The 15879-nt window shown below is 35.6% G+C and overlaps 1 protein-coding gene across 2 annotated transcripts; it reads right to left on the reverse strand.

The window, feature by feature from the left end:
- Positions 1–638: 638 nt before the first annotated feature.
- On the reverse strand, positions 639–15072 carry LOC134542540 (anaphase-promoting complex subunit CDC26-like). 2 transcript variants are annotated; one of them, XM_063386893.1, is made up of 2 exons: positions 14611–15072; positions 639–1197 (listed from the first exon to the last, which is right to left on the reverse strand). In XM_063386893.1, the coding sequence occupies exons 1-2, from the start codon at positions 14815–14817 to the stop codon at positions 964–966; spliced, it is 441 nt and encodes a 146-aa protein (XP_063242963.1). In that variant the 5' UTR covers positions 14818–15072; the 3' UTR covers positions 639–963. The 2 variants fall into 2 exon arrangements, with proteins under 2 accessions (XP_063242963.1, XP_063242964.1); XM_063386894.1 differs by having other exon boundaries at positions 14700–15066.
- Positions 15073–15879: the final 807 nt, after the last annotated feature.

The raw sequence follows: 15879 nt of genomic DNA on the forward strand, positions 1-15879 counted from the left end.
TCGTAAAAATTCACTCATATCTTATTTTTTTCATAACCCACCTAAAGAAGTATAACTTCAATTACAGTAATTGCCTATGCTGAACCTCTTATATAAATTTATAGTTTTTTTTTTTACTTTCAACTAACAAAAAATCAGCCAGTAAACAAGTACAGTATTTACATTATCAGTTTATTGTACAACTAAACAAAAGAAAACAAAATATTCATAAGAAAAAAAATTAAGGTGACCTGAAAACCTACTTTTTTTACATTAGGTTATGTATCTTCCATGATATAAGCTGTTATAGGTATGTTTAACCACATTTAAATCTTATTTATTTTTTGATTTGATATTCATAAAATTATCAAGATTTATTCCACAAGCTCCCACTCGCAAAAAACTGCAAGTTGATGATGGTGTCCGTTGCTAAATGTAAGCTGAGTGACCTCAAGCAATGCTATGATAATGGAAACCACGACACACCTGACATTTTCTTGATAAAGTGATTCCACAGACACTTCCCCTGCCTTCTGCATTAGAGAGAAGGAAAAAACAACACAGTATTCTGTCCTGTATCCTACAAAGGAAAATTTTCAAACAAAAAAAAAAAAAAAAAACCAGTCTAGCAGCCCACAAGTTCAACAACTAAGACAAAATGTTTTTTTATTCTTTATTAAATAGGTCAAAGCCTTACACACATAAAAAAAGATCCTTTAATTATTATGAAACATTCAAAGAAATTAACAAGATTTTTAACAAAAATATCATTCATGACCACTCTTTTAAAAACAGGGAGAGAAAAATTTAAGGAATTGATACAAATTTTTTTATAGATTGATAAGAAAAATACAAAAAAAAGGAACACACGAGTATAAAAAACTTATCAAATGAGCATTTTTTTAATCCGCCTTCAAGAACGAGCCAGAAAGACGACGAGAACCGTCTGTACGGTCGATGGCGACGCAGCAGGGTAAGAGCAGTTCAGGTGACGGTGCGCGGCTGCGGGACGTAGCCGATGCGCTCGTGGACGGCCTCCGGCTTGGCCCTGCCCGCCGGGACCACGAGCGGAGACCAGGGGTCGCCCGGGGCCTCCTCCGGCCTGCGGGCCTCCCTCGCCTTCATCACCTCATCCAGCTCGCGGCGGTACCGCTCGTACTCCGGCATGTCCTCCAGCTTCAGGCCGATGCGCGTCGGGCTGCGGCGAATCATCTCCACCTGCGCCCACAGCGGCGTTTTCCACAGCTCACAGCCACCGATCCCAAGGGACTCGGAGCTAGTAACATTTTCACTGAATAATACATGAACACTTGAGCTTGATGCACAAATACACACACACACACAATGAATTTTTGTAAATTCAAGATATTTTCACATCAGGGGTGCAACAATATGGGGTGCAAGGGTATTTTGCCCCCCCCCCCCCCCCCCCTCTCTGAAACCTTGAAGTGGGGGCAAACGGGGGCAAAGAAAGTGCTGTGTAATCAATTTTTAGATAACTAAGCTGCTTAAATAGCACCATTTTCCACCTTGAAATACAGATTTTCCCGGGGGAGGACCCCCGGACCCCCCGCTTCAATAGGGGGGGATCGATGATTCTTTATAAAAAGGTATATTGCCCCCCCCCCCCCCCTCTTTGGAAATTTAGAAGTTGCACCCCTGTTTCACATAGATTAATTTTGAAGTAATATAGTCAAGTCTCTTATCTCTTAGTAAAGAGTTCTGTATTTCAAGTTTCCATTACTGCAATCTTAATAAATGTTAATCATGGTCAAATGAGCTATCATTATTTTGTTATATATAAGGGCCTATGCAAGCCAGGTAGAAAGTAGTAGTACATCTAAATACACAAAAAATTGCAGTGAGGTTATATTTATACACATAAAATATTGAAACTGATTCGGTGGAATCTTAAAGGCTATTAGTGAACATTTTAATAACGAATGTAATGAATTTAAGTCACTTAAGATATTGTCACACTTTCTTGAATATCGTAAATGTTAACGACCAGGTTTAATTGAAACTAAAATACACAAATTGGTTTTTTAAATTAATTTTCTCATTCAAACTTATTTTTAAATCATATTTTAAGTGAAATTCTTGACACAACAAGGTCCCTATCCTAGTAGGAATAAACTAAATCATACAGCGAATGCTTGCATTGTAGGCACTAGGTCACTTGTTTAGTGCACGCATGAAATCCTATGCTGATAATTCGTTATGTTCTTTTTTTTTTTTTTTTGCTCTTTTGATTTTTGGTGTAAGATTTAAATTTTTATTCCCCGTCGAAGTTTTCGACAACAGGCGGCAATGTAGATCCTGTTGGAGCCGTTTATGTGAATCAGTGGCCCTTTGTACCGTTAGTCGCAAGCGATCATGAGATTTTCGATAATGAACTGTGAGTAAAATATCATGCCCAAGTGATGAACTAATTTTTCTGAGAAGTTTTGTTTCTCTGAGAGTTTTTAGTTGTTTTCAAGAGTGTAAATTCTATTGTGTCATAAAACGGTGGCTATGATCTGTGTTTGGTAGAAATAAAAAATAAATTGACAAACCTTATATGTGACTTCCTTTATTTATTCACAGCAATCTTCAAGGTAAACAGATATAAACTCAAAAAGTTAAATTCTATGGAACTGGTATTATTATTGGTACCCAGAAAAAATTATTCAAGTGTTTTATATATGTGCATTCAGGCTAAAGCTAGCCGGTGAGGTCTGGGTTTTATACATGAATTTGCTCATTATCGAGGTTAGATGTTTACACATCATTGGTGATTACTAAAGACTCAATCACTTTTTTTTTTTTGGATCTGAGAAAACCAATTAAACACAATGTAAATATTTTCAAAGAAATTATTTTAAAAGCAACAATATAGATATGCTTTAATTATTATATCTGGATTAGCAGGTTAATATAGATAAACTATCACATAAATTGTAAGTGTTAAACTAAATATAATTTTTATCTCTGCCAGCAGGTTTCTTTTAACAGTTTATTTCTTGTCTTTAATGAGAATGTAACAGTTACGATTTTAACCTATTGTTTTTATTATTGACATAATAACCAAAATGCACCATGTGTTTATGTATCTTATTTTCTCCTAATCTTAACTATCTGTATTAAATGGACTACTCAGCAACCAGATACTCCAACTCATTAATTTCTTCTACTCATTACGACCCACTGTTACACTCAAAAAGTACTGTGTGTGTAATAGTAAATCTGGAGTGACACTACTTTAGGTGTTACACCTCTGAGGTTTCTTTAATTAGTACGTTTTTTTAGACTTTCCTACTACTTAATTAGCTTTAAAAAGAAAGTATCTCCCTTAGCTGATGGGCGACGGGAGACTCCAGGTAAACAACGTTGCCAAACTGCAAGACTACATAGAAGTATCACAGTTTCTGCATGCACCAATATGTGAACATTATCATTCATTCATGTTCACCATACAAATGAGTGACAATGTACTCACTGTGAATTACTTAGCAGTACTCTCATTTACATTACTTAGCACAACACCTCTCAGGTTTTCATCCTCGCTAAAAAAGTACAAGTTATTTATAACATGTTCATTAAACCTTCTCTTGCATGGGGTTTAATTTCAATGCCCTGAACTGTACCCACAGCATACATGTAATTGTTTCGCTCGGTTTAATTTATTGCATCCATTAGATTTTTTTTGTGTTTAATAGTTTGCACAAAGATATTGGACTAGTCATTTTATATAAACATATGATAATTCAATGATAACAAATTAAATAAACCTACAAACAAATACCTATTGCTTTTTATATTCCCCTATCTGAAAACACTACCTACTGGTTCTGCAGTGTGTGTAGCTGGTCAGCAATCTTGAATATAAAAAGAAAATATATATATACACATATAAAATAACAAAAAGAGAGAAAAAAAGCAATGAATAAAATTTACCATTACATGTGTAAACTTTCTATAGTTTTTAACATAAATATTCCTTGAAAGAATAGAACGATGACCAATAATAAATCTTCTACAGCAGACTCTCGATTATCTGGGGTAAATAATGGCAAGGGGTCCACGGATAAACAAAAAACAGGTTAAAGCAAAGTAAAAAAAAAACTGTTAAAATTTTATTTATCCGGATTATCTAGACAAACACTGTAACACCCACCCCTCAAAGTAACACCCTAATCCGTTCCAAGAAAACAGAGCACTTATTAAAACAGTGCTAATCAAATACGTTTTTATCCATAAGACAATATGATAATGAATATAATTCATTTTCCATTCAAGTAAAGTGTGCTTCCTGACTACCATTTTAATCAAGACACTTCTCAGGTTAATTCTGATATGCTGTACTAATATATATATATATATATATATATATATATATATATAAATACTTTGGAAATACATTTAAATAAATGTTGATTAAAAGATTTAAAAATATAAAATTATATTTTTTTAATTCATGTAACGCATTGTTTAATAACAGGGCAAAACAGATAACATTCCTAAGTAGGCACTACCAACAATTTTGATTAACAAAATAATAATGTTATAAATATAGGAAATATTTTTAAGTGCTAATAAGATTAAAAAAAGTATAAAGTTAATGTATTCTATTATTGGAACAATTATTTAACCTGTTAACATAAATCCTGACTCTCTTGTTTAATAAACACTTTTCTATCTTTCAATTAATCCACATTATTTTTAATGTTCGCTTAGTTTGAAAGTATTTATAATGTAACTGATCTGACCTAATCGACCATTTTAGTTCCTAATGTTCATCCTTTGTCCCGGTTTGTTTGGTCAGGTCAGTTACATTATAAATATTTTAAAACTAAACAGCCATTAAAATTAATTCACATTATTTTTAATGTGCGCTTAGTTTGAAAGTATTAATAATGTAACTGACCTGACCTAATCGACCATTTTAATTAATTACGCATTCACGAACACACTGCAAAATAACAAAAATGGCAACGGTCGAATGATTGCACAGGTATAATATTGCAAAATTAAAAAATTTGATATCTCCAAAAGTATTTGGAATTTATCTCCACCGGTTTCAATGAAAAGAGGAAGTGAAAGAGCATATAATAAAAGTAATTTCAGATTTTTATCATTTTTTTTCGCAAATACTGCTACTCAACATATTCAAAATTAAAAAATTTGATATCTCCTAAAGTATTTGGAATTTCTTATCTCCTCCCGTTTTAATGAAAAGAGCAAGTGAAAGAGCATATAATAAAATTTAAGATTTTTAGAATTTTTTTTCGCAAATACAGCTACTCTACATATTTACCGCTTCCAAAGCTAGTTTATTAACACCATACAATGACCAAATACTAACACCGAAACAGCTTTTTAAGTTTGCAAACAATATTCCCGGTAAAGACTGATGATTAAGATGTACATAGCTGAAAAGAAACATTTGTATTTTTCATATTTTCTATGGATGTGACAACTGTACCAGAAATATTTGAAATCTACACAGGGGTTAAGGTCCAAATTCATATTTTTATTGATTTCACATTGACTGACCCACATCTGTCTTAATGAAAACAGCCTCACAGCCAATCCATGAAAAGTGGGAATGTTTTGATATATTATTTTAAAACATTAGTAATTAAGATATGTTAGTTTTTGGTTTATTGTACAAACATTATACTTACAGAAATTACTTTAAAAAAAATTTTGTTGTTACTTCCAAACAAAGTTTTTAACATTTTTTTGGTCAGTCAGCAGCATACACACAAATCTGGCTTGAACTGACACAAATTGGCAACCCTGGAATAACTTATCTAAGCATTAAATAGCAACCATATTTGGTGCAGAACATGGCTGAAATGTGTGCAATTGCTTAACATACTTTCGGTGTAAAAGGTAAGCACTGAATTACATTTATAATACTATTTCATAAGTGATGTTTGTTGTGTAGCATCCGTTACAAATATAGGTAACTAATTTCTTTGTTTTGTAAACTGTTGTAGTTTTGGGAAACAATAAATAAGTATTCAAAAGTGATGTCTGACCTATTACCAGGTTGTTGTCATTATTAAAACATTGTATTAACAAAATATTATTAAAATAAAATGTAACGGATGCTACACTGTAACGGATGCCACATTTCTGTGAATGTGTTCTACATGTAAAATTCTTAAAACTAAATTTTTGTTTTGTTTTAAAAATATACATAACCTTTAAATTTTTTTTTTCAGTAATTGATGAATGTATACTTTGAATTTATTATTATTTAGAGTGACAGTATATATTAAATTGTTTTATAACTTTTGATGAACACAAATGTTACAAACATTTGTCATTATTGAGTTTATGATAGCCTAACCTCAAAACACAAACCCTTCAATAGTTTAAAAAATGACTGCTGGCATATATTTCTGTTTTACAAAAATTATGTTACTATAAGTAACTTGAATCTTAGTAATCTTTACTTGAAAGCCTTAATACATTTTAGCATGTTAAAAATATTTAAAAAAATTCAAGTTTACCCATATATTTGTGATCATAATTTAATTCTTTATGTTTTTCTTTACTTGTTCCAGAACCATGGCTCCCGTAAGCAGAAAAAATTGAATGGCCAAATGCCGAGAGAAGAAAAAACAAGATCCAGAACGGTGGAAGGAGTACTTAAAAAAAGATAAAGAAAGAAATAAGAAGAAACGAGATGAGCTTAAAATGAAACAAAATAAGGATAGTGTAATTGATGCTACTTTAAAACAGAAGAAACGTGAAGCTATGAGAAGTACAGAACAAAGAAAGCAGAGAAGTGCAGTACAAACGGGAAAACACCGGAAAAAGCTTTAGGTTCCTACAAATGCACAAGTACATTAAGAAAAGCAGTTAAGAAATTACAGTCAGCTCTTCCTTCCAGTCCTACCAAGAAAAGAGCTGTAGTTCGCCAGTTAGTGAAGGACATTTTCAGTAAAGCCGGTCAAACAATGTGTGTAACTGAGAAATCTCCAACATTGAGAGCACTAAAACCAGACAGAGAAAAAGGTTAGAGACTTTTATAACAGTGATGGAATAAGTTGGCAAGCACCTGGTAAACGAGACTACAAATTAATAAAAAATGTAGAAACAGGAGAAAAAGTGCAAGAACAGAAGAGCTACATGCTGATGAAAGTAAATGATGCTCATGCACTTTTTAAAGAAAAGTGCAATGATGCTGTAAGTAGATCTAAATTTTATCAACTACGTCCACAGAACGTCCTTCCTTTCAAAGAGACCCTACACAATGTTTGTTTGTGTATAGTACACGCAAACTTTATTTTTCTGACTGAAGTATTTTCCAGTTTCTCAACTGAATCCTTTACCCACAAATCCATTATTGATGCCATGTGCTGTGATCTTAACAGTGAAAGATGCATGACAAGTAAGTGTGAAAATTGTCATTATGATGTGTCTGTACTTCTAAAACTAGAATGTGACTCCCTGCAGAAAGTAACATGGAAGAAATGGGGAAAATCTGAAGATGGTAGTTTGAAAGTCTTGAACAACATTTGATAAAAAGAAACAGAACCTTGGAAAATGTGATGCCGTTATTCAGGTGGACTATGCGGAAAACTATAGCCACACTCCGCAAGATGAAATTCAGAGTGCACACTGGCACCACTCACAAACAACTTTATTCACATGCTGTATTTGGTATGGAAATGATCAGGTTAAGTCATATGTTGTAGTGAGTGATGATCTTTCACATTCAAAACAATCTGCATGGGTCTTTTTGAAAAGTATTGTGTCAGATTTTGAAGACAGGTTTTGTAAAGGTTTAGACAACATTTATATATTTTCAGACAACTGTTCAGGGCAGTTCAGAAGCAGGTACACTGCTTTCAATATGCTGCACCTTGCTGATGACCTGAATGTGTCTACTGTAGAATGGAATACATTTGCACCTGGACATGGAAAGGGTGCAGTAGATGCAATAGGTGGAAAAATTAAGAGAAATGTGTGGCTGAGTGTGAACTCTAGAGCCACTGAGATCACTTCATCCTATGACTTCTAAGTGCAGAAAAAACCTGTATCAAAACACAAGTTCTGTATGTTTCCAAACAAGATGTTGACGAGACTGCTCAAAATCTTCTGGCTAAACGCTGGGAGAACATTAGAAAAGTTCCAGGAATAAGGGATTATCATTTCTTCAAAATGTTGAATAGAACTAGTATATTAGTAGGTCTGACTGCTTATTCAGAGAAGAAAGTGATTGACATATCTCCAAAAAATGAACTGTGTGAAAAGAAACGCTTGAAATTCAATGAAGTCTACTCTGATGAGTCATTAGACGATCAGCCTCAACCACTGGACCAACCGCGACACTGCACATAATTTTTGCAACCTTCTAATGAATCACAATCAAATTCTCAAACTGAAAGTGAAATAAGGAAGGAGAACATTAAACCCGGCACCTTTGTAATAGTAAATTTTGAATCTACAAAAAAACCACCATTTCAAATATGCAGCAATATGTCAAACCGCTTGTGATGAAGAGGAGGAATTGCGGGTAATGTTTTTGAAACAATATAGAAATAACGAACTATTTATTACCGATGAAAGTGATGAAAAATATATACGCTTTGAGCAAGTTACAGGGTGTCTACCAGATCTAGTAAATTAAATTCCCTGATTTTTCCAGGTTTTCCAGGTCTAAAACTGAATTTTTCCAGGTTTTCTTTGACACAATTACGACATTCCAAGAAACTGAAAAAAACTGCATAATATTACATTGACGGGTTTCAAAGTATTTCAACTTACTTAAATTAGTAAAAAAATTACCTTCTTCCAAACGTGGCCAAAGTGACTACTTGATGGCAAATAAAACATGCTGCTACAAATATTTCACACACTTCCTTTTGCAAAAAACATTAGTAAAAGGAAGCTCCCATCAATTTCGCAGCGACTCAACTTTTGCGTCTATTGCACTTACTTCAGAACGAGCCAAATCCAACTTTCAAGCCTTCTTCAACTGCAATGCCTTGATCTCCTCTTAAACTCTTATTTTTCTGCCTTCTTCTTGTCTGTAGCTTCCTTTTCTTTTTGTTTTGTTTGCAGGGCTTCCTTACGCCTGTAGCGATTTAAACTGTGCGCGCCGCATCGGCCTCCGGCACTCCGCTCCCCTCCTCCTTCTCACTCCTTTTCCACCTTCCTAGTGGTTGTTCTATGTCTACTCGTTCACCCCCCCCCCCCCCCCTTGATTGGCGCATGCGCGCGCTGCGGCGCGATCTTATAAATTGAGCTGCAACCATGTCAGGAGCCTCTTTCTTGCTTCTGGTTTTAGTCAGGCTCGGTTGTCAGCAGTAGCTGATCTGTTGTAATCTACTAGCATGTAGTCCGTTAGGTTCAGTTTGAACTACGTGGGTGTGCGACCTCAGGGGAAAATGTAAGTTGGTTTGAGTTGTGTGTGAGGCGGTGGCCCTTACCTTAATGTAGAGACATTTATTCTTGAATTGGTCTGTCTAAATTCCTTTTCGGCAGCCACCTTGAAAATTGTTTAGTTTGGACTAATGCATTAACGTAACTTCACTGTCAACTTGGTTTTATTGGTAACTGTCTCCCCCTGAGACGTCGTCGCACGTATTTGATTATTTCTTATTAATGTAAATTCCCTCTGCAATTGTAACTGCACTTTGCAGTAGTTTTGTAAAACGTAAATTGTCTGAATTTAACTGCATATTTGGCACTGCTTTTGCTTCGCATCAACTGCGCGCTGTATGATGGGATCGCTTACGGTGTAGCCGGCTTACCTTCGAAGCTTGTTGTTAACAAGCCCGTTTTGTCTAAAATCATTGTTTTTGATTTTTGTATTTAGCCTTGCCTAAATGTTATGATTTGATGTTTGAATAAAATGTCTGTGTACCTGATACCATTTACCTTGCATACCTAATCTGCTCCATTCACGTAAACCCCAGTCCATGCCAGGTTCTGGCCTCCCATCCCAATGCTCCTAAGCTAGATAGGCTTTATACACCTACAACTAGCATGTCTTACATACTGTAACATGGACTTGGTGATATCAACATGCTCTACACCTCCAGAACGTTGAACAAAATCATACATCTGTCTTTGTGCAATCAGTATTTCTTCCTGCAAGTTTTCTGTCAGCAGATTAGAATTCACTGAAAATCCTCTTTCTATGGGAAAGTACCAACACCATTCTCACAAACTTTAGAAGGCCTGTTTTGGAAGCTACTGTATGTGCCTTAAGAATGAGCATCCACAAGTGATCAAGGCACCTGTCTTCTCGAGAAAAAGACGATAACAGTGCTGCAGAATCTTGCGAGGAATATACCAACTGATATGATCACTCAATGTTATCAGCTTCTTGTCCTGATAGCCACCTGTTTTGAAGACAACATTCTAAACTGTACTTCACACGCTGTTTCCTCACACCCGAATTTAAAGCCACAGACGGACATAAGCAGGAAATTCCCTTGGTAAGTTCAGGGGACTTTTGTCTTGAAGTTTTTTTACCACAACCTTTAGACAAGTCCTATCATTTTTCTGTAAGAGGACAGATTTGTCTGGTACTTTCTCTTTCTTGATGGCATGGCGTACTGCATAACCCAACTTGATATTGCTAGCAGTCAATAGATCTTCCTGGTTATCTACATCCAATCGAGATAATTGCATTTCTCCCTAAAGCTCTTCAGTACTTCTGGTTTCAAAAACTTTCCTGCCAAAGCTAATTAAATGTCTACCAGTGAATCATAGAGAAAAGGTGCCATGGGTGCTTTACTTTGGAACATTGTGAGAAACAATTCCAGCTCTGATGCCAAAAAGTGGAAGAATGTCAATTTTACTTTTAGAAGATTATCTTCAAGAGCACTTTTCACTACACTGAAAGAGAGAGATGAAATAGAAACTTCACTAACAAGTTTATTTAGGTGGGGTAACGTTTTCATGGCACGCTCAGCAACTGCAGTATTCCATCTGATTGCACAAAATTTCTTGGGAAAAAGCTCTGATCCAGTTATTCTAATGTAATCTGCCCTCCTTGCAGGTACGTGCTTAAACAAATAGTAAGTGTGCCTCAAAAAACTAACAACGTCCCATTGTGTAGCAGAAATTCCAGTTTTGAAAGCACCATGGACCGTATGAAGCCCACAGCTACCAATTTCTAGCAACAATGGCGAATCTTCACCAAAAGTGTCTGTGATATCTATTTTCAAAGCTAACAAAAATGTCCAGTTTACGTTGAGGGCATCCATAGATACTTAAAATTAAATGCACCTGTCGGTATAATCTGAACGTGGGAAGCACATGCTGCAGCACGTACGTCAGCAGGATAACAGACCATCTTGAACCAGTTTGCATCACGTGATTTGATGACACTTCCGAATCCGATGGTAAATAAAAGAAAATGGACGTGGGAACTTTTCGTTATTTGCCAATCAAAAATAAAAATGGGAGGGAATACACATGATTCCACGTCAATGCAAGCTGATAAATAAACAAAAACATATTGCAAACTACAACCTACCAAACAAAAATTCCCTGAGTTTTAAAAAATTCCCTGATTTTTCCCCGATTATTCCGATTACAAAATTCCGATATTTCCAGGTTTTCCAGGGTCAGTAGACACCCTGAAGTTAGCAAAATTTTACACGTTCCTAGTGTTACTTTTCAAGGACTCAGGCTGGTATATCAGTTTCAAAATGCACTTGATGTTAATTAGTTGTGTTTCCAAATGGATTATTTTAAAATCAGCCTCAAACGTATGAGTTCACTTTCAAGTAAATGTTTATCAAGAACTATAGTAACTGTGTTTATGTAAAACAAAAAATTATGCCTATATAATATTAATAGTTTATCACCATGTAAGTAAATGGGTAAGTGTTTTGAAAGTATGTTGTTACTGTTTAAGATGTTTTGTAATCAAAGGCAACTAATAATTTCATTAAACATTATTCTTGAATAAGCAGAGCCTACTTGTTTGTAAAAATGTTAAACTTATAAAATAGTAAAATAAAATTTGTTACATTCATTACACCAGTGACTTTTTTTACAGTAACGTAGAATACATGTTACATTTTTTTTTACAGTAACGTAGAAGTTTAGGAATACATGTTACATTCACTTGTAGAATCCGTTACAGGAGCTGTGTAGAATCCGTTACATTTTTGTAATCATTACAATAAACTTTATAATTGTGATACTATTATTTAAATATAACAAGAACAATCTTATATCCTTCTTTTATCAGGAGAAATAAAGTTACACTGCTGCCTCTGATGCAGAGGCTAAACTTTAGAGGAATGTGTCTCAAACTGCTATTCTGAATTGTGTGGAGGTAGCATCCGTTACAGCTCTTTAAAAAAGAATATATTCCGTAAAATTAAAGTCTTCACAATTACATTTTGGCAGGGAAAAAGCAGCTCCCTACTTTATTTGTTTCTATATAAAAAACACAATATATTTTAATTTTTCATAATACAGTAAACTCCCGGTATATCGCGCCCCGATTGATCGCGGAATCGGGTATATCGCGGGTCAAACCATGTCCCCCAGTCAGAAATGAATAATAATAATGGAATAAATGGTTGACAGCCGATTAGGATAATTTTGCGTTGTAACTAACAAACTAAGCATCGGGCAGAAAAAAGCCTTGGCGTAGAAAATGTCCGCAGTAAAATTCTAAACAAGATATCTCCGTACATTATTCCTCTATCTTGTAGGGTTTTCAAATTATGGTCCAATCCAGCCCAGTGATATTTTCTGAAACACTAGTTCTTAACGTCGCTTTATCTCACAAATGAAGCATCGGACAGGGGACCTGATAAAGCCCACCGTCCAGCGACATTATCCAGCGTGACTCGGCTGGGGATTGATGTTGGATAGGCTTGGTTGTCGGCAAGCGCTGGGTAGGGAGAGGCGAGCCGAGAATATGGAGAGAGGTAGAGATTAGAGCGGGCAGAAACACCAGGGGGAGTGGGGGAGGGAATGTGTTCACGCAGCACACAGGCAGAGCATGAGTCACTTGACTGAGCAGCGTCGCTGCGTACAAGGCAAAATCAGGTAGTCCGATGTTTAAAATTCCACTCCAGAATCTTAATTGGTACTTTACTGGACATATGTATATAAATGTTTTGTTACAACTTAAACCTACAAACGTAATATTATTGGGTAATTCATTGTATTATACAAGTTCATCTTTTTACTTTGGTATAATGTTTTAACATTAAATAGTAAAGTAAATCGGCTAGCGTATTTTTAATCTTTGCCCAGGAATTCCCAGTGGTCCAATATTTACGTGAACCATACTGTACCACTTTTGCCGTGAGGTAGTAAACAAGTCCCGGAAATGTTTATGTGTAGCGGTCTCCCGACCTTTAAACAGAGGCTGGGGAATATAACACTTGCCGATCCGAGCCACACACACTCAGCAACTCGACACAGCGTTTGGTGAAATAAGTAAAGACAAAGTTTAACACGGTTTTTAATACGGCGTTACTGATTGCGCTAAAATTAAATTGGCACAATTTTTGTTTCCCACATGTCACCATTTATAATTTACTGTAAGCATGGATAATAAAGTTTAACCACTTGACACGATAGACAATTCTTTATTTTTTATTGTACGAATGCTAGAATCGTTTTTTTCCTGTATCTGCGGCCTGCTTCTACAAAAGACAAGCTATCTGTAAGTAAATCTAAAATTTTTATTTTGTCAATCAAACTCGGTACTTTGCGATTCATATTCGGTTTGAAGTATCACTACGGCCTTTCTTTTTAGAAGACTTTGACCACAGAATCGTGTGTAACCGCACACACTGCACTTACTTTGTTACGGACACTGACGAAGCAGATACTGTGGCTAACACCACGAGACTGGCAGCAGCAGCAGCTTGTGTGCCGCACGTGTGTATGGCGGCGTGTGGCGCGCTCGTAGGCCGTGCGACAAACTGTGCGCGGCACGCGGAAAAATAAAAACAATTCAACATTTAATATTTATCTTTAAAATTTATTATTTTTATTTTTTCACCCGTGTTTAGTGGAAACTGCGGATGCAAATTTCGCACAAAGTCTATACTGTGCGTGCTTGCCGACCTATTAGAACACAGGCGGTTTTTTATGCCTTTTGAACTTGGTCACATCGAAACATCGCGGTTATGCAACAACGCGGGTAAAAGTTATGTCCCCCGACAACCGCGTTAAATAGGGAGTGTACTGTATATCACTTTTACAAGTAGTGGGAATGTAGCATCCGTTACAAATGGATTGGCTGCTCGGCTACAACCATAAATATTGACCATTACTAAGGCAAAACGAACCGTAAACATATCCCACAAATTTAATGAACCATCTAACCTTATAAAACAAATATTCCACCTAGGTTAGGTGAAATATTTATTATCTCTTCCACTGATACCGATTTCCAACCACGGTAAGCATTTGAAAGCCAAAACAACGGGTAAAAAAGGTTCAATCCCTTCTTCAATCCCGCAGAAAAAGAGAATTAAAAAAATTCACCCCGGGGAAAAAATTCTGCGTAGGTATCATGTTTTGAAATCGTCCCGTATTTCTATTGAAGTTAAATTAACATACCGTTCTCACGATTTTACTTTATTCATGCACATAACCATAACTATTGATTAACCAGTAACTTTAAGTACTACATACCATATAGTGCAAGAAAAATATACTGTTTATACATATTATGTAAACTACAGTATCCTCCTTCAAAAACTTTTCGTTTGACTCCAACTTACCAAAGTTGCAAAGTTCTAGAACATTAATAAAGCAATAAAGTAAAGCATACAAATCTAAACACAAAATCCTGCGTTTTTTTTTTAACTCGCTCTTTTTGACCTTCCAAGTTGCGCCCATAGAGTAAAAAAAAACCTAGTCAGAGATTTGATTTTTTTTTATTACAATGGTAAATGGCATGAGCCAACTACTAGAATTCAGATGATCTATCCACAGTGAAGAGCTGGTATTGATAATCGTGTCTTGAGCAATCTCTTGAGTCCATCTTGGCGAAGACAATATTGTTTCTCAAGGCAGCAATTTCAATATCCATGTTTCATAGTCCGCACGGGATGTGCACTCATTAGAGAGATGCTTGAACAACGTTTTGTTTGTGTGCACGGCCGTAAGAGCACTAGTGTGCTCACCGCTCAATGTTTGTTTACGATTCGTTGCCAAGGCTCATTTGTAATGGCAGCAATTTTTCTTTCGTATTTTTATTTAGGACTTTAGGTTATTTGCGTGCTACTTGCTTATTGCTTCGTAGGTGTAAACTGGAAAATATCTGGCGTTTATTTATTCAATTACTTAGTGATCATATTTTCATTGAGGTAAGATTGTTAAATTGAGTATAAAATTACGTATTAAGTAAAATACAATGCCACCACGTGTACGAAAATGCAGTGTGCCTGGTTGCGATGATAAATTTGCTGTTAGACACCGCTTCCCAGTTTACAAAGAAACGGTATAAAAAGAATGGATACAGAGAATAAACGTCGAGAAGCTGAAAACTCTCCACCCTCTTAATGCTGTAGATGTGATTGCAAACTTCAATAGTAATGCTAGCTTGTGACATAGGTGGTTTTAGCATAAATAGCTACTTAGATCATTCTTCCACCAATGTTTATACTGTTAGTACTGTGCACGGCCACAACAGCGCTGCAAATAGCGTTCTAGCCGTTATTCAGAGAGTGGGCTTTCTATCCCTCCCTCTCTTTTCTATGATAGTCCGTGAACAAGATAAGCTACATGAATTCTCCATGCTCAAGCAATATATATATATATATATATATAGATATATATATATATAAAGTGGCCTACAGCTTTCGCCAACGGCCAAAGGGCCATTATTTTCAGTGTGAATCTCAATTTAAATTCGTTATCAAATATGGACGGCTTTTATATAAATGGAACCAAGCGCCA

The sequence above is a fragment of the Bacillus rossius genome, assembly GCF_032445375.1.
Source record: "Bacillus rossius redtenbacheri isolate Brsri chromosome 9 unlocalized genomic scaffold, Brsri_v3 Brsri_v3_scf9_1, whole genome shotgun sequence".
In the NCBI taxonomy this organism is placed as follows: Eukaryota; Metazoa; Arthropoda; class Insecta; order Phasmatodea; family Bacillidae; genus Bacillus; species Bacillus rossius.